The sequence below is a fragment of the Heterocephalus glaber genome, unplaced genomic scaffold (assembly GCF_053883595.1).
Source record: "Heterocephalus glaber isolate CG9 unplaced genomic scaffold, H.glaber_assembly_v1.0 deba00001497, whole genome shotgun sequence".
In the NCBI taxonomy this organism is placed as follows: Eukaryota; Metazoa; Chordata; class Mammalia; order Rodentia; family Bathyergidae; genus Heterocephalus; species Heterocephalus glaber.
In genome coordinates, this window is record NW_028258320.1 from 1,013,206 (window position 1) to 1,032,418 (window position 19,213).

General features: G+C 57.1%; 1 protein-coding gene across 13 annotated transcripts in view; it reads right to left on the reverse strand.

The window, feature by feature from the left end:
* The window catches only part of Cpne5 (copine 5), a 66,657-nt gene that overhangs the window by 39,169 nt on the left and 8,275 nt on the right, over positions 1-19,213 (reverse strand). For 9 of the 13 annotated variants that reach the window (XM_004846676.4, XM_087184449.1, XM_087184448.1 and 6 more), the window contains exons 2-6: positions 17,332-17,372; positions 16,802-16,848; positions 2,859-2,962; positions 1,679-1,718; positions 1,420-1,496 (exon numbers count right to left, since the gene is read on the reverse strand). In XM_004846676.4, coding sequence (XP_004846733.1) covers positions 1,420-1,496; positions 1,679-1,718; positions 2,859-2,962; positions 16,802-16,848; positions 17,332-17,372 — 309 coding nt within the window. Of the gene's footprint in view, positions 1-1,419; positions 1,497-1,678; positions 1,719-2,858; positions 2,963-16,801; positions 16,849-17,004; positions 17,373-17,917; positions 18,345-19,213 lie in introns of those variants that run through there. The other 4 variants (XM_087184452.1, XM_021259909.2, XM_087184453.1 and 1 more) reach the window with 4 other exon arrangements.

Below are 19,213 nucleotides of genomic sequence, written 5' to 3' on the forward strand. Positions count from 1 at the left end.
GGGAACCTCTGGTGGGGTAAAAGGTCCGCCTCCTCCGCCAGTGTCTCCTTCAGTCTCGGTGTCAGGTCTTCCGTACCCCGGTGAGGCCTCTCACACCAGGCAGCTCCTGTGGGATGCGTGCCCTGAGCCCCACTGCCCACCCCAGCCTAACAGGCTGGGCGGCAGCAGGTAGAAACAGGCCTGAGCGAGTCGGGGGCTCTGGACCCAGCAGGTGGGAACTGCAAAGACAGCCTCCCCCAGGCATCTTTACGGGGCCACAGCCACCAAGGGGAGGAGGGCAGGGTAGGGGGCTGCAGGAAAGACAGAAAGCCACAGATGGGCCACCTCTAGGACATAAGTAACAGGGAACAGGGCAGATTCCTGAGAGCAAGCCCCTTTCCAAGGTGGAGAAAGAATAGAAAGTTACAATTGAAAATGGTTAAGGAGCTGGGGGTGGTGGCACACGCTTGTAATCCCAGCTACCCTCAAGGCTGAGGCAGGAGGATCAAAAGTTCCAGGCCTGCCCAGGCGACTTGGCAAAACCCTGTCTCCATAAAAAAGGGCTGAGACTGTAGCTCAGTGACTCTTGGGTTCAATCCTTAGTACTGCTACCACCACCACTAAAGGAAAAAAAAGTTTTAAAAAGAGGTTAAAGAATGTCTGAGAGCAAGGGGCTAGCAAATATGAATTTTATAGCTTTATTTGAAGCCATTCCCCAAAGTCTTTAAGCTTCACACCTCGCCAAACCTGAGTTTTCCTGTCCTCAGTAAATGCTGGCCGTTACCACTGTTTGCTAGAAGCAGAGATGGGATTTCTCCAGGTCTCAGAGACCTTCCCAGGCCTCAGACATGACCTCACAGTTATGGGGGGTCAGACAAGGGCGTAGGAGAGAGACTCCAAACACACGCACACACGCACACGCATGCACACGGACTCACACAGCAGAAGCCAGTAGCAGCGGATGCCAATCCAGCCTGACCCGGCCCAGGGGCCCCAATCCCTGTGCCATCCACAGGATGCTTGTGCTTGGGGCCTGCTCAGGGATGGGGACAAGAGTGGCCACCTCTGCCCTCTGGCTGGGCCTGGCAGGGCAGTGAAGCCACCCTCAGACTTCACTGTGAGGAGCCTTGGGGTTCGTCATCCAAAGCCTGCAGACTTGCCGCTCATGACCCAGCTCAGGCTCATGACAAGCTCCAGATAGTCTGAGGAATATGCTGATTCAGTCAGGTCCCAGGTTCAAATACAAGCTCTCGTGCCTCCTGGCTACAAGGGTTAGAAGTGCTGTAACCTTCGGAGTCTCCCTGCTGCCCACCACCCTACAGATGCCCAGCATGACCAGCGACTGCTCCGCCCCACCCTCTGCTGGCCCTTGGCAAGGTGGGCAGGAAGCTGGCCCACTCCCAGGGAGGCAGTCAGACAGCATGCACCCCCTGTACTTACGTGAGGGGCTTCTCCAGGCGGCTCCCAGAGGACCCTACAATCTCTCCAAGGGTGCAGAAGGCCTGGCCCAGGAAATCCTGCAAACCCCAGGCACAGACAAGGCCAATGTCACCTCCTGTGCTCATGGCCACAACCCCCCAGGGTCTGAGTGACCAGCATTGGGCACACTCTGCTGCATGAAGCCCAAGGCTGACTCAGAAAAGGGCATTTAAGAAATATTATGGACATGCAGGGGCCGGGCAGCCACAGGAGGACTCACGTGTTTGGACAAATCAGGGCTCTTGGAGTCAACATCATACCTGCAGGGAGCACAGAGACATGGTGAAGGCAGGTGGGATGCCCTCCCCAGCCCTGCCTGGGTCCCTAAGGACAGCCGGGTCCCTTCCCGCCTCCACAGGCACCAACACTGTGGCTGTCGCTGGGCCAATGGCTGAGTGACACAGAAGGCACCCCAGGGTAAAGAGGTGGAAAATTGGTCCTGGGGCGGCCTTCACGTGTGCCCAGTACACCTTGTTGAACGCCTCACCCTTCACTCCCTGCTCCCTAGACTCCCATCACGGCTCCGCTCTCCATGCAACTCACGGCTTGCCCATGACCTCCCCTTCCCAGGTCACCTTATCCAGGCTGCCCCGGGCCTGGGCACTCGCCGAGGAGGGAGGCACTGCCATGCTGACCTCAGCTGCAGACAGGCTGACCTGAAACTGCACCCCTACCTGTCTTGGAGGACGCGCACCCAGTAGAGCCTGCTAAAATGCCTCCTCCCTTGCAGCCGTCCTCCAGCAAGCCCACCCAGACTTGCCCTCTCTGCACCCTGACAGCCATTTAGGCCTCCCGAGGGCCCCTTTGGAGCACTCTCCCTCAGAAATGTCACCAGGAGCCATCTCTGTGTGGGGTGCGGTACTGGGCCTCAGCTCTCCCAGCCCAAGTCACTGGTTCTGCTGCACTCCCCTCTGCTCCTCCTTGGGGCCACAAACCCCTCCTTCCCGCTCCACCCCCTCCTCCCCACCTTTCTACAGCCCGGACACACCCAGAAACAGCAGCCTCCCCTGCCTGCTCCACAGGCCCAAATCCCCTTCCCCTTAATGCCAGGCGTGGCCTCTCCCCCTTCCTCATGGGTGCACGGCTCCTTGGGGAAGGGGAGACAGAGGGGACCTCCTGTGACAGTGAGAGGCCATCGGGTGCCCTTCGGCCACAGGGGGTTCAGGGTGCCTGGGGACAGAGCCCAGGGTTGCCCCAAGGTGGCTTCCAGCGCCCACACCTGAGCTGGACAGTGGGGCGGCCGGCCCAACACCACCCTCACTGGAGTCACAAGGGGGGACGCCTTTGTTCCCTCTCCCCCATCCCCTTTCCGCAGGGGACTTCAGCTAGTTTCCACCTTTATCCCACCCAGGTGAAGGACTGCGGCCCCTCCCTGCCCCCGCAGCACCCCTCCCACTCACAGGTCGAAGCGGAGGTTTTGCTTCTCCTCGAAGAAGTAATCCACGATGAACTTGCGCACGAAGTCGGGGTTCAGCGTGTTGTCGATGACCTCCGTGCGCCCAAACTGCAAGAGAAGGGGGCTGGTGGTTCAGGGCCAGGGGCCCAGCTCCCGCTGGAGCTCATGTCCCTGTCCCCAGATCACGGGACCCAGGTGTGCGTCCTCCACCTACACCGAGATCACCACACACGGAGGGCGCTGGGCTCCATGCCTGCTTCCTCTCCCTCCGCCCGCAGGCCACTGCTGCCTCGCAGCCCTCCCCTGTCTTCCCCCAGCCCACGTCCTTCAGGGCCTCCCCTCTCTGACAGTGACGACGTCCACATCCACTTCCGAGGGGCCCAGGAAGCCAACCCTGCCCCACTGATCTCACTCAAGCCAACCAAGGCCCTGCCAGCACTGAGGCCAGCGAGGCTGCCCTGGAGCCTGACCCTGCTGTGGAAGCCGCAGTTCGGTGCCGTCGGTCCCTCAGCCGTGGGTGACAATGCTGACGCTGAACGTCCCTGGTTTTCTTGAGCAGCTGGCCACGACACTCAATACCTGAACCCCATGAAGCTCCCGGATGATTCTAGGCAAGCCAGCATCCATCTCTGGACCTCAGAGTCACCAAGAGGACTTGCGGAACACAGAGTGGGGCTCACTCCACAGCTCCTCTTTAGAAGACCTGGGGCGAGGCCCGGGAAGGTGCATTTTACAGAACCGCTGCTTTGCAAGGCACAGGGTGCGTGCTCACAGAGCGCTGAAGGAATCAAGGTTGATGAGGGAAGGATGGACTGCATCACAGGCACAGAGCCACTGTCCCCATCAGCAAGTGGAGAACACTTATCCTGCTTACTTCTAGAGCTACCACTCACTTCAGTGTTATCCTTACCTTTTTTTTTTTTTCAGACAGGGTCTCACTGTGTATCTGAGGCTGGCCTTGAACTCAGCCATCCTCCTGCCTCGGCCTCCTGAGTGCTGGGATTACAGGTGTGCATCACCATGTCAGGCAACAGTGCAGTTCTTCTACAACTGCTTTTAAGCCAGGCAATATGCTCTGTATTGAGCTACACAGATAAACAGAACAAGGCCCCAGTGCCTGAAGAGTCCTCTCCACAGGGGGACAGCACAGAAACAAGTAGCCACAGGTGGCTAACGGAGCTCACAGAGCGGCACACAGAGGTACCAGGCAGGGCCTCTGCCTGGGCTGCATGTGACAATTCATTCCCGGGGAACTGTGAAGATGATGAACCAGACACGAAAAGAGTGGATACTGAGTGTGGCGATTTAGATCTGAAATGTGCCCCAAGGTCTCGTATTGTAAGGCACAGCTCGCAGAAGATGACTGGATCCTGGGGCTCCACCCTCATTGTCTGATGGTACCATCACCCGATGGCATCACTGGGAGGGGATGGAAGCTCAGGAGATGGGCCTAGTTGAAGGGAGTGGGTCATGGGATGCTTCTTTGCACACTATATCTTGTCCCTGGCCCCTCTCTGGCCCTCCCCTTTCTCTCTGCTTCCTGGACATCGTGAGGCCAGCAGCTTTCCTCTGCCATGCCCTTCCTCTCCCATGCCTTCCTCTGCCATGCCCTTTGGCCATGTTGTTTCTGCCTCACTGTAGGCCTGCGGCAATGGAGCCAGCCAACCATGGACTGGGACCTCTGAAACTGTGAGCCAAAACAAACCTTTCCTCCTCTAAGCTGTCTTCCTCAGGTATTTTGTCCCAACAATAGAAAGTGAACAACACACCAAGTGTCCTTCCTAACACACTGGTGCAGACACCTGGTTCCATAGTGGTCTGCAGCTTTCATTATCTTCGAGCTACTCAACTCTGGAAAATGTGCAGAGTGACTCTCACTCATAGAGATACAAGTGCATCCTGTACAGTGGAATGCAATGGGTTATCACTCTGTAGATGTTGACAAATCCATGGGTAAATTTATTTCTGAATTCCCAACTGCCTGTAGGTGTGTATTGTTCAAATTACTTCAACTGGTTATAAAATCTTACTGGTCTCCTTTTTAGTTAACAAGTTAAATAAATCCTGTCATGAGTTCATTTTAGGTTTGTATAAGAGTCATAGTTTGCCTTTTTAAGAAATACAGGCGCTTTTAAAAAATACTTATGAATGCTGGTCGTAGTGGCGCATGCCTGTAATCCCAGCACTTGGGAGGCTGAGGCAGGAGGATCACTGCATGTTCAAGGCTAGCCTGGGCTACACAGTGAAACCCTGTCTCAAAAAAAACTACATAAACCTGGGGATTTAGCTCAGTGGTTCTGCTGCCTTGCCTCGCAGGCGCAAGGTCCCGTGTTCGATCCCCAGTACCAAAAAAAATAAAAAACCAAAAAACTACATATGTTCAAGCCCTACTACAGACCAATTAAATCCCAAACTTAGTAGGTAAGGCCCGAACAACCACGCTTCTTTAATGTTCCCTAGGCGGTTCTAATGAGCAGATGGAGTTGAGAACCAGCAAGGAATGAATACAGCAGGAGGAAGGAAGAAAACAAACATTGACTGAGCCCCTACTGACTGCTCCATAGATCAGATGAATCATTAAGTTATCTCACTCTGAGAATCTCCCTCCAATTCTTCTCAGAATCCTGAGGGGTTTTGCCCATTTCACAAGTGAGACTGAGAATCCACAAGGTTAAGGAACTGAACCCACATCACACAGCTGGGTGGCCCCAAGCCCGGTCTATTTTCACTTCATCCAACTGCAAGGAGTCATCGAACATGAGAATCAAATAAAGATGAGGTTTGCCTCTCCAGCATTTATGGACAACCCACTGTGCACAAGGCGATGGGGAGGGGAGGGGAGGGAATGGCAGGCTGCATACGTCCAGCTTCCTGTCTCAGCCCTGAATGCCCTGGTAACCTTACAAGGTATCACCTCGTTTGCCTCCAATTAGAAATTAAAAATTCTTAACACCTCCCGTCTTCAGACAAAAGACAATTTCTCCTAATGGGTTTCTTGCAGAATATTCCAGGTATACACCCAGGTTTCTGAGCAGCGTCCTCCCTCACTGCCTTCCTCCTCCAGCTCCTCCAGCAGAGCTGAGAACCGCACCTCGCAACCCCACCACCCTGCCCAGCCCAGACCCCGAGGAAAACACCAATCAGGGTGCTGCTTCTAAATGGCACTCAAGCTGCAGAGGAGGGGATTCTCTGGAGGCCCATCTGCCTGGGAAGAAGATGGGGTTCCCCTGGAAACGGCCTGGTGGGGGCTCCGGGTGCCCCCTAGCACCTCCTGCCAAGGGAGCCAGGCTGGCCAGAGACAGCTGATGGCCTTGGTGGTACCTAACACACACCCATCAACAACTGCAAAACCCGAAAGCTAGGACTTCAGTGCTGTTTTACGGCCTTCATTACTTGCACTAATAACAAAGGGGAAAGATGCTTGGATCTGAATTTTAAATCTCAGAAGCTACTAGGTCCCTGTCAAGCCCTATTTAACGCACTATGAATGACGGCAGCAATGCAACTGAATGGATGCTGAGAAAAAGAATCATTTTGGCTACTGTATTTCACTCTCCATAGAATTAGTTTCAGGCTGGAAGGGACTTGGAGAGGTGAAGGGTCAGCACCCAAGCTGGGCAGGCACACGAAGGCTGCCATGTAACTGCTGGGCAGGAGGCAAATCCTGCAGGGGAGGGGAACGAGGGGTGGGCTGACCCCTTGCCGGGGAACCTGGAGCCCAGCCAGCCTGTGCCACCTGGGGCTCCTGGAAGCGCCTGTCCCTTCCTCCCAGGTCAGGTGTGGGGCACAGACACCAAACAGCAGGAGAGCCCAGGAATTCTGAGTGCAGAGTTGATACAGGGAAGGGAGGTGAAGGGGACCCCCAACCCTGAGGGCTGGGACAACCTGTTGTGGGGGGCACAAAAGGAAAGGAAGCCCACCAATGAGGCTACTTCCCCTCTGAAAGGATAGCTTCTCCCTGGCAACAAAACCCAGAGGAAAACGCTGACATGCCACAAAGAGGCTCCCGTGGGCTCTGAAACCTCTGTGACTAAGCCCCAGGAATATCAATTAAGCAGCTTTAATTACACATCACCAGCTCCAGGGAGACCCTCAGAGGGGAGCCAGGCTCGAAACTTCACTGGGGACTGAAGTAAGTAGCGGCCAGGGACTCCGCTCAACCTGAGTGGGCATTTACAGGGCCAGGTGGACAGCCGGACAGCAGGGCCGGGATGGGAAATCCAGGCCAGGCAGGCAAGGTCCCCTGGCTCAGTCCCCCCACAAGGCCAGGAGGCACGGCTCCTGGGGGGACATCAGCTTCCTGACCCCAGTGGGGTCGGGGGCTGGCACCCGCCCACCCAGCCTCTGCTGATCCACACTGCAAAAGGTGACTTCCTTCCAGCAGCCTCACCCCGTCCCCTGCCCTGTGGCCACGAGCTGCATTTCACCGCTGGAGGCACTGCCAGAGGGGAGCCGGGGGAGACAGCCGTTGTTTCTCCCCAGTCCTGCAGGGACCCCACACTTCCACCCGTGGTCTCGGCGGCCTCCTCCAGTGTCCCTGGAGCTCAGAAGAACAGCTCCCTGCTGCTGTGCATCCCTGGGGGCCGTGTGGTCCCCGTGGATTTCCTCAGTCTCACCCTGCCGTGGAAAGAAATCCCTGCATTAAAGTCTCCCCGTTAAACCATCTGAGCAGAATCCTCTTTCCTGCGGGACTCTGACGGATATGTTTTTTCTTCACAAACATCCACACACAAACAATTCCCAACTCGCCTGACTGCAAACCAAGAAAAGTACCTGCCCCCACCCCATTCTGCTCCCATCCACCATGTGACGTTCATGTCACCAAGAAAGTGTGACTCCCACGCATGCTGCAGGGGGCCAGTGTCCCATGACAGCCCTCTGGGGTGCAGGGTCCCAGCACTGCTGTGCCCGAAGGCCTGTCTCTAGGGGCCTTGGCGGGTGGGGACAGTGGGGCTGTCCCCAGCCATCTACACAGGGGGCATCTGGAGGAGGTGGAGAGGACAGAAGCCAGATGTGTGCCGCGGGGCTCGAGGCCCTTCTTCTGGGTTTTGGTGGAAGTTGTGACACCTGGAGGCTGAATGCAAATGTGTACACGAATTTTCTGGGGAGGGCAGGGTTCTGCCCAGCTTTTCAGAGCAGCAATCTTTAGAGAGCTCTGAGGACCTCTGTCTTAGCGAGTCCGGGGCGGGTTCCCCTGGGTTCAAATTCTGACTCTGCTACTCACTGCTACTGTGACCTTGGCTAAACACCTTCACCTCTCTGTGCCTCAGTTTCCTCTTCTACAAGTGGCAATAACAAGTATCCATACTTTATATTATAGGACTGGTGGAAGCTTAAATGATTCGATTTATACAATACACTTAGCAGAGAACCTGGGACACAAAACAAACTTGGTAAATTAGTGGTTGCACACTGGTTCATTCTTCTGTTTTTCTTTTCTTCTTGGGGGGCAGTAATGCTGACTGAACCCAGGGCCTTCACACTGAACTATATCCCTGGCCTCTGTTTTTATTTTGAGACAGAGTCTTACTAAGTTGCCTCAGGCCAGCCTTGAACTTGGGATCCTATACCTCAGCCTCCTGGGCAGCTGGGCTTGCAGGCCTGTGCTACCACACCGGGGTATGCTCGCTGCTTCCTTCTAAAGGACAAACCTGGCCCAGCCTTGTCCCTGAGATGCTCCCAGTCACAACTGTGAAGATTTCTGCTCAGCTCCTGCTTCTTCCCTCCTCATCCTCCATGCCCAAGAGCTCTGTCCTCCATCTCAAGAGGTCCCTTGTGCTGGGTCCCCTGAAATCTCAGCCCCACCTGGTTTCTCTCCAAACAGCTTCTGTGCACAGGATGAGGCCAGGGGAGCGGTTGCAGGGATGGCCCTGGGTTCCCATAAACCAGAGCCCAGGAGGCCTGGCCTGGGTCCTGATGTTTATTCCTGCCTGAGGCCACCCGGGGAACTCCTTGGAGGGCAGCTTCCCACTGCAAGAGTGGAGCAGATCACTCCTTCCTGCCAGGCAAGGATGAAAGGGAACGTGAATGCCGCCCATTCAGGAGTGTCCCCCTCAACACTGATGATAACCCTCACAGAGCCCCACTGCGTGCCAGGCACTGTTTTCCAGGTGTAAATTCATTTAATCTTCATAACAACCAGATGAGGCAGAACTACTACCATCCCCATCTTACAGGCAGGTAAACTGAGCAAAGGCTCAGAGCCACTGAGGGCCCTGCCCAAAGTTACACAGCCAGTGAGGAAAAGGAACGGGGTTCAAAGCCTGCCACGGTGTCGCCAGATCAATAAGGAGACGATACAGTCACCAATCAAGAAGAGGTTCGTCCTTCGGAGGAGGAAGGTATCTCCTCCTTTAATTAAGCCCTGTCCCCACCTCGGACCTCTCCAGTGCCCCTGCCTTGCTGACTGCAGCAGGGAGGAGAGGGTGGCTCTGCAGGTCCCGTCTGCAGGTGAGGGGCCCTGGGCTCCGCCCCGCCTCTGCCTCTCCCCAGCCCCCATCCCTTCAGAGTCCTGGACGCTCCGCTCCCTCCACTTCCATAGCACAAGAGACTGACCTGGACCTAGAGACCTGGGAGTTCCATCCCTCCAGGGATCCAGCTGTGGTAGGTTGGGGAGCAGCCTGAGCAGCACCCCGCTTCTCCAGCAGCAGCCTGTCCACACCCCTCGCGCGGCTCCTCCCTTCCATAGAGCCTCCTCCTCCCCTCCCTCCACTTCACATGGTGACTTCTCATCGCCATGCTTCCACAGGGCATGACCTCATTTAATCCCCCACCTGTGACCCTGTAGAGAAGGTTCCCCACTTTACAGATAAGGAATGGAGCTCCCCAGGACACCCCAGAGTGCAGAGCCAGTAGGGAGGGAGGACCAGGCTCCCAGGAGCGAGCGGGCAAAGCGTCCTGTGGCTTTAGGGCAGCTCCTGCCTTGGTAACCAGTGGGTGGCTCTCTGCAAGCTGAGTCGTCCTAACGGCCCCCGATTTTTACAAACCACAGCGGGATGGAGCTGCCAAGACAACCCCCCCCCCAGCTGCAGAGCCCCCCAGGGACTGTGCTGGCTGGGACAGGAGGCCAAACTAAGAGCCAGGCTCCTCTGTAATCTCACACATGTAACGGGGGATTCTAAAGCCTGGCCGCAAAGCCCTGCCCCGGCCCCTCGAGAGTCCGGTTCACCGGGATTAAGGAGAGGCCAGCGAGCCACCTCTACTCACAGGAGCAGGAGATGTGCTTCCTGCCCCGCGTCCTGGAGAAGGGCCCGGCCACCATCATCTTGGGCATGCAAAGTTCTCGGAGGAGCCCACGTGAGGAGCCCACTCCCGCTCTGTACATAAGGGATCCAGGCCCCACAGGGTCAAGGGCTCCTGACTCCCCGTGAGCCGGGACACCTGCGCTTGGTGTTTCTCGGGCCGGCCACCTCTGAGACAGGTGCAGCTGGGGGACCCAAGCGAGTGGGGAGACCTCCCCTCCAAAGGAGCCCAGGGCAGGGCAGGCTCTCCCTCCCTAGGCAGCCCAGCAGTGGTCTAGGAAATGCCACCAGGCTACTGATGAAAGACTTCCTGCCAAAAAGCTTCCACATAATCTGATGAATGGTCCCAGATCCTTGCCAGCATAGCCCAAGCATAGAAACCAGCATAGCCCTGGCGGCCCCGCCCCCCACCAGGCGCCCCCCCCCGCGGGTGGAGGGGGGCGGGACCGCACAAGCCCCGCCCCAGGGCAGCCCCGCCTCCTGGAAGCCCTGGGCGCTTCTCACAGTCTGGTACCAGCCTCGCCAGTGGCCAGTGTTCCCTCTCCAGGGAAAGCCTTGGTTTCTGGCGCAGGGCTTCTTGGAAGGGCCATTAGGAGCTTTCTGCGTGACAGGCACTTCACAGGAAGTACCTCATTTCATCCTCACAGCCCGCTTGCAAGCGGAAGTACTCACCTGAGAGCCCACCGGGCAGGTGGCCAACGGTTTTGGACTCCAATTCAGGGCCCACGCTCACAACAGCTCATCCACAGTGCACACCTAGCGGCTAACACACGGGTAAACAGCTGTCTCAGCCGCCAAGGGATCTGGCCTGGCGCCTCGGGCCTACTAGAAAAGCAAACTCCTTCCTTCAGATGAAATCTTGGGATCCTGTCTAAGGGGCTACATAGACATCTCTGGGTGAAGGGGCGGGACAGGCGGGAACCACACAGACTTTCACAGCTACTTTGAGCCGGGCATGGTGGCGCATGCCTGAAATCCCAGCACTCAGGAGGCTGAGGCAGGAAGATCACGGAAAGTTGGAGGCTGGCCTGGGATATACACTCAGACCCTGTCTCAAAGAAACAAAACAAACAGCTGGGGATTTAGCTCAGTGGTTCCGCCACCTGCTGCACAAGCTCAAGGACCCGAGTTCGATCCCTGACACCAAAAAAAAAAACAAACCCAAAAAAGAAATAAAACAAACAAAAAAATCCCACTTTGAAAGCCCGTGGCCTGGGTGGGGATGAGGTCTCAGAAGAACACATTTGCATCGGGGCTCTGCCCCTTTCTGAGCTGCTGGGTGGAGCAAAGGCCCCCAATGGGTCACATTTCCCTCATCTGCAGTGCGGCGGGGCCTCCAAAGACCGTGTGACCCACTGCTGTGGGCACCGGACAGGGAACTGGGCGCACCAGGCAGGACAGGGATGCAGCCTCTCCTCAGCTTTGTGTGACAGCACTGTGTGATGATAATGTCTGCAAGTATCGAGCCTGTGCTGAAGTCTGTCAGCTGGTCCCCACCACAACGAGCTGGGAGCTGGCATCAGGATCCCATTTTATTGATTAAAACCAACAAGAACAAAAAACTGAGGCTCAGCGAGGTTAAGGGAAATGGCAAAGACAGGATCTGAAGGACATCTGTGACAGTGACTCACTGTGCCAAAGTGAGTTCTAAAGCCCTAACCCTGAGTCAGCTGTGGTAGCGCATGTCTGGAATCTCAGCACTTGGGGAGGCTGAGGCAGGAGGATCACCATGAGTTCAAGGCTAGCCTAGAGTACAGAGTGAGACCCTGTCTCAAAAAACAAAACCACAAGCCCTAACCCATAGACCGTGAGGAGATGCCCATCTGGTCCTCAAAGCAACGCTGTGGCCCTGGACCGCCTACTCCTGGTGACAGGGAGCCACAGCCCTGAAAACTCAGCTCTACAACAAAAGGCCTCTGCTGGGGCCCACGGCTCAGGAGGGATCTCTCTCTGCAGAAAGGGGACAGTGCAGGAGGCCACCCAAGCCCACCTCAGCCCACCTGCCTGGGTGTTAGCGACAGTCCCTGTATTCCTTAAAGTCTGTCCACAAGGCTGGGCTACGTCCCACAGTGGCCATCGGGGTCCCAATGGGGCCCACGGCCTGGAGGGCAGAGAATCATTTCCTTTCAGCTTTAAACTACTGGCACTGGACAAACTGGCTCCCACCGACCTCAACCACCAGGATCTCATTCTAGGATCCCACAGGACCACAGAGTCTAGCTAGGGATCTAGCTCGGTGGTTCCATCCACTGCCTGCCTGGAAAGCACAAGCTCCAGAGTTTGATCCCTGGTATCAAAAAAAAAAAAAAAAGACCACAGAGTCTTCCTGCTCCTCCCTCTTCTCCCCATCCACGCCGCTCCCCATGGCCAGAGCAATCTCCATGAAATGTAAGCGAGGCTGCACCCCTCTCCTGCTCAAAGCCCTCCTTAGCTTCTATCACAGATCAGCATTCGAACTTGGTGCAGGGCCCCATGGCCCACTGGAGCACCTGCCCCTGTTGACCTCGGCAACCATGTCCCCCACAGACGCCATCATTCCCACTGCTCAGACTACACTGGCTTTCTGTTCTTCAAATGCAGCGAGCTTATTCCTACCTCAGGGCCTTTGCACTTGCTCTTCCTGCCATCTCAAACACTCTTCCCCCAGACATACACAGTGAGGACTCAACTTGTATCACCAGGGTTGGGTTGGTTAACAGGGTCTTCAAGGGTGGCCATTCTTGCTGTGACAATTGCACATGGAGGTTGATATTTCCAGGTGTTTTCAAATGCATGGCCTTAGTTACTAACTCCCAAGAAGGTCTCCTAAGTTCATTTTACAGATGAGTAAACTGAGACCTGGAGATGATAAACACTTCACTTATCAGGACTGAGACGGGAACCCAGGACACCAAGTGGATCTGACTGTCATTCATGATGTCCTAGGACCAGATGGAAAAAGAGGAGAGATTACAAAGTTATGGAGAAGGCACGTGGCTGAACTGCCTGCCCCAAGGGTCAACCAGGGAAAGGTCTCTAGCGAAGGGCCACACATCCCACTCACAACCTTGTCACATGTGTGGACCATGACTGCAGCTGACCCAGGCCAGGAAGAGGAACCGAGGTTCCAACAAGGCCTGGTCTCCATCAACCCTAACAAAAGATGATCCCACAAATGACACAACGGGGGTGAATGCGAAAACATGTTCAGCTCCAAAAGCTCATCCCAGGGTCTGAGCTGGGAGGATCCCATCTGGACAGGAAGTCATGCACGAAAGACAGAGGGGTCCCCAGACTCAATATGAAGTGGCAAAAGTCTGCCAAAAAGGTCGGTGGACTCTTGCTGTAAACTGAGGAGCGTCCAATTCTCAGTGGCAATGCATCAAGTGCACAGCCCAGAGCGGAGGAGCAAGATGGTGCTGTTCCCACCCGGTGAGCCCCTGGACCCAGCCCTGAGGCTTTCTCTGGACTGGAGAAGCTGGTGGTGTGGGGCCCATGCTCTGGGCAGAATGCCTAGTTGGAAAGGGGACAGGAAACAACAACATAAAGAGCCCCACTGTCCCCTGCACCCCACAAGGACACTGCAAGAGGGAACCACCGCACCATGGGTCTATGAAGAACCGGCCACCCTGGACCCTGAGTCTGCTGTCGCCTTGATCTTGGCCTTCCCATCCCCTAGAACCGTGAGATGAAGTGCTGGTGTTTCTAGGCTGCCCGCGTCATGGGCTTTTTGTTACGGCAGTGAGGACAGACTGAGGCTGTGTCCAACACACACTCCTTGAGCAAAGGGAAACAGAGGCCCCTAGCAAGCTGCCCTCAGGGAACCATCCTGAATATCTGGAGATGAATCCTCTTCCCACCTGGTGGGAAAATGTTAAACTGCAGCTGGGGTTGCTCAAAACTAGATGGAGCAGGAACTGGTGGGTGTGGTGACCGGTGTGACACCCTAAGATTCCATGGTTCCCATCCCCACCTTCCCAAGGGCTCTTCAGCCCCAGAACAGCTACCTGGTGAGGGAGGAGCAGCAACTGGCACCCCCACTTTCCTAGAGGAGACGGAGGGGGCTCGTGGACCTCCCTCTCCCGGTGACAGTGCGTCTGGGACGCTTCCTTCCAGGCCATACGGCCTTCCCAGGGAGTGCAGAAGGTCCCGGCAGGGCTTGATGCAAATAATGCTTGATTTCCTGGGCTACAATTACATCTGGAGTCAATTTTCATAAAACGTAGTGACAGATTTAGGTGCTGGGAAGATGGGGCTTTCTCAGAAGGCATCAAAATGACCCAAATGGTTAAAATCAGCTGAAACCTGGCAGCCAGGGCTGCGAGAGCAGCCACCACTCACCTGGCCCCCTGCTCACCGGAGGACTCCCTCCGGGCCAAGATTCTGGGCCCCAGAGGCGATTTACCCCCAAGGGCAAGGAGCAGCAGGTGAGAGGCAGGAAGTGACTGCTGTCTACTGGTAAGGGTGGCTGCCACCCTCTCAGGAAGGGGGCCAGCCTCTGTGACCTCCAGGGAGCCCCCGGCTAGGCCATCGTGACCCCCGGCTCAGGCAGCTGAGACCCCTCGGTGGACCCTGCCCGTGTCTCCCAGCCCCAGCCCTGCACCAGCCACACTCAGCTGCCCGAAGGCCTCGTTGGGCGCCTCTGTGCCTGTGTCCGGCTGCCCTGCTCGCTGCTTGGCACCTGGGAGGACGGTGCAGTGACCCTGAGGTCAGAGGATGGGAAGCGAGGGACTGGCTGGGACTCGCTGTATCCCCCATGGAGGCCCCAGCCCCTCTCCAGTGTCCTCCTGGGGGTCCCGCAAATCACCCCTCATACATCCCCAGCCTGGGCCAGTCACAGCTCCCACAACTGCCACCCGTGAGTTACCAGCCTCCTGGTTTCCTTAGACCCTGCTGCTGTCATTCACACCATGAATGTCCCCTACAGGTGCATGAGCTAAAGGCCTGGTCCTCAGGGTGCCGAGGCGGTGGGGCCCAGGGAGTTAGGTCCCTGGAAGTGACCTTGGACGGCACGGTGGGACACCAATCTGGTCTTTCTCTTGGTACCTGATGTGAGTAGTTTTGATCCCACCACAGCTTGGAGCTATGGAGCTGGATGACCATGGACCAGGACCTCCGACACTGCAGCCAAAACAAACCTTTCCTCTCTGCATGTCCGTGTCTCGGGTATTTTGTTGCAGTGACAGGAAGCTGACTGACACTCTCCCACCCCTTTATTCCAACCCTGACTGCACAGGACGTGGGTCCCCTGCTCCTCCAGGCCTCTCCCTTCGAATGCCACCACTGTCACTAGTGCTCCTCACCGAGGTCCTCCAAGTGCACACCAATGGCCCTGCACCCGGCCTCTGACTCCACACCCCAAGGCCAGTTCTCCCTCTCTGTTGGACCAGGAGGCTGAGGCAGAGACATCCACAGTCCCTTCCCACCCACTGCTCCTCCGCTCCACTCCACACACCCACAAGCCAGCTTCTGCTGAGAGTCAAATGCCAATGAAAAAACCCCAACAACCTGTCAGAACAGTTTACCCAAGTGCAGCATCCTGGCTGTAACTCCAGTTCTTCAAACTCCCATCGCCTTCCGGCCAGACTCCGCCTCTCTGCGATTCCTCTCAGGATCTCTCAGCATCCACATGGGTCTCCCCGACTCTCCCTCTCAGCGACTGTCTTCTCTCCACCCATCTCCCTCTTTTCCCCAGCACCCAGCTGCACAGAAGGATGCACCCAGGGGCTCCAGGGGACATCCAGGCCACCTGTCTTCTCTGGTCCACCTGGGGGCGTGTGTGGTCAGAGCTCGGTCAAGGCTAGACCCCGCACCCCCAGAAGAGTAGACGCACAGAACCGAAGGCAGCCAAGTCTCAGTTACAGAATGTAATGAACGGTTCACCGCCCTTCCTGATGCCCTCCCTGACTCCCTTCATGAATCACGAGCACATTAGCACATTCCAGGTTCCTGGGAAGCTCGGCCAAAGGCCTCAGCAGTAATTAGCTCACTTAAGTAGGCTAAACGTTTCCTAGCAATCCAGTTTATGCTTCAGCAGGCTTAACATGGGGAACAGAGAACAATGTCATTTCAGCCCAGACCCTCTGGAATATTTCCTGCGGCTTTCCCAGTGCAAATTCACCCCTTCCAGCCATTTTCTCCCTCCAAGTCTGGTGTGGGACAGAGCAGGGCTGACAAGGTCCCAGCCAAGTCTCCAACTGGAGCCCTAGGCACGGTGGACAGGGCCTGGGGCAGGGCTGCCAAGGCCAGGAGGCCACAGCCTCGGTCCAGGCACCTCCTGTCCCAGGCATGAGCCTCTCTGGATCACCAGGAGGATCGAGTTCAGCTTCCACCCACCCAAGGTGGCTGTGAGGGCCACAGGACACCAACTGCAGCTCCGAGACCCAGCAAGCAACTGAACCTCCCTCCAGAGAGGGAACAGCGTCCCTCCCTCACCTTGCCTCCAGGGAAGGGAGGCACAGGGACGCCCGGGGCCCCTCCCTGTCCTCTCCTGGGAGCTCAGCTGTGTTTCTGAACCCAGGACCAAGGGAGTCCCCATGGGCCTGGACTCGCTGTCTCCCTCAGACCCTCTGACTGGGGCTCCCCAGGACAGGAATCTCCTGCCCACGCTCCACCTCCCTTGCTGCCTCCACAGGGGCTTGGGCCTGGCAGGTAGGACACTTCTGGAGTCTCTCCAGGCCATCTGGGGACCCGAGGCATCCGTGGGAAGGGAAAGGGGTGAACCTACCTCCCGCCACTGCTTGTTCTCCATCCCTTGAGTATACATGACACACACTGCAGAGAAAAGGAAAGAAAGGGTCAACACGAGGGCCAGGAGGAAGGCAAGACCCCCGTGGGGAGGCCTGGGTGGCAGAGCACCTGCCACCTTTAGAGCCGGCAAGGTCTCTGCTTCCCGGATGGGGAAAGTGAGGCTCAGAAGAGGCTGAATACCTATCCAAAGTTGCACAGGGGCAGCGCCGGTCAAGGCTAGGCCCTTGCACCCCCAAAGCAGCGCTTGTACTGCCAGATCACAGCCACTCGGACTCAGAAGTGTTCTAGGACTGAAGCCTTTGGGCCCCAGACACCTCCACCCTTCCCAGCCCGCTGTGTCGTTCTGGGGCATCCCAAGGAGGAGGCGGAAAGGGAAGCCCCAAGTCCTCCTGGTCTGGAGCACTCAGCAGCCCTGACGCGCAGGACAGAGCCAAGCGCATGCTGAGTGCTCCCGCCATTGGTCCTGAGGCTGCTGCTGTCGCTGTTACCCATCACAGCAGGACTTACGTGGGTCAGACTTGGAAAACATGTCTTTGTCCAAGAGGTTCCTGAAAGGGGAGAGAGGAGGAGTCAGCAGGCTGAGGGCAGGGAGGGGCCTAGGGTGCAGGCCAGTCCCTGCTCAGAAGTTCCCTTGGGCCTGGCCTCAGCCAACACAGTAAGAGAAGGCGGCTTGTGGGGCAAACTTTCATTAACCAAGGAACTGCCAGGCTGGGAGCGGCTCCAGGTCCCCTGTCTGAAGCTGCTGGGTGCCCCTCCCTGCCCCCTCTCTGTGGCACTGAGCTCCTCCCCGGGACCTCAGGCCTCTCACCAGCCAAGCCCTTTCTAGAGTCTGCTTTCATCACTTCTTTGCCTCAGTCAGTCAATTAAATCGCACACTCAATCCCCACCCCTCACTCTCTCAGGACTCAGTTTATTCCAGGTTCTGTCTGTTCTGGAGAAGTGATGCAGTTCACCTCCCGGGGGATGTGCTGGGTCCCCCAGGCCGGGCGATAACCCAAGGCCCCAGCGGTCCCACTGGAAGGCACAGCAGACAGAAAGGTCTGTGAGCAGGCGCTGAGCGACCCCGCCTCCCACAACACCAGCCCCCACTCACCCGCCCCCAGCCCTGGGTGCAGCTCAGAGTGTGGCAAATGGCAGCTCCCGGGTCCCGGGCTGCTCTCCAGGCAGAGGGGTCATGTCCTGTGCACCTGCTATGCCTCACCACACAGGGACTCCATGCCATCAGTCTCAGGCCTCTAGCCTGTCCCCTCTGTGCCTTCTGGACACACGAAGCCTTCCTCTCGCTGCTGCTCAAGTGCCACAAAGTCTATGCTCCCAAGGGCAGCACCAGCCAAAGGGCGGGGTTGGGGGCCACACAAGTCCACAGCCTCCTCCCACCCTCAGCTTCTCCGCCTCCCTCCCAGGTGCCTGGCCCCTGGCATCCCATGCCCCCACAGGTCCCTTTCCAGGGGAGAGAAATGGTCAGCCCTGCTGCCACTGCTCCCTCATGGCCAGCTCCTGGCGACCATCTCCTCTGCCCGGGAGAGGCGGGAAGTAGCCACGCCCCTCAGCAGCGGCAGAGACAGAAAGGCCCTGAGTCACCATCGCCGAAGCCCTCAGCAGTGACAGCTTGTGGGGCAACCTGACCCCAGAGTCAGTCCCACCGCCCTGCCCCCACCCTGGGTGCAAGCCAAAGACAGACAGACAGACGGACAGGCAGACGTAGCAGAGCCTGGTGCCAACAAATGGCGAACTCTGATGCCAGGCCGGGCCCAGACGCGAGTCACCCCAGCTGCAGCGCTGTCCCCAAGACCAGGGGGCCTGTGGGAATCTGGCAGCTGTCACTTGGAAACCATCTGATATACATCACCCAGTCCTCAGGAGCCTCAGATGCAATGACACAGGGGTGGCTGGGGAGTCTGAGTGAGACCCGCGGGTGCAGATGGGCACCCCACTGGCCCGGGCTGGCACCCGGCTGTGCAGCTTAGGGGCAGGGAGGGGGGGGGTGTCTGCCTTGATTCCAGCAAAAGACAAAGCGCCTCAGAACGGAAGGTGACTCCAGACCGAAAGTGCTTCCTCTCCGATTTCTGTTTTAGGAGAGCTCAAAGAGACACTTTTTTTTCCAACAGGAAAAATGTATTTTTTTCCACCAAAAGAGCATAAAACCCTTCAGCTGTCCGCTCAGCAGCCTGGAGCTTGGCTTCTTTTGTTCCCAAATCAAGGCCAGGAAAGCAGAGCCGGGCCCCTCTGCTCCTGCTCCCCCCAAGGAACCAAGAGCAATTCAGAGGCGCTGTGAGATCAGGGGTCACCCGGGTCCCAGCAAAGGCAGAGGGCACTGAAAGGCGGGATCAGGGCCCCCACAGGTGACATCTCCCTGGGAGAGGCTGGCAGTGGGGATGTTGCCTCGACT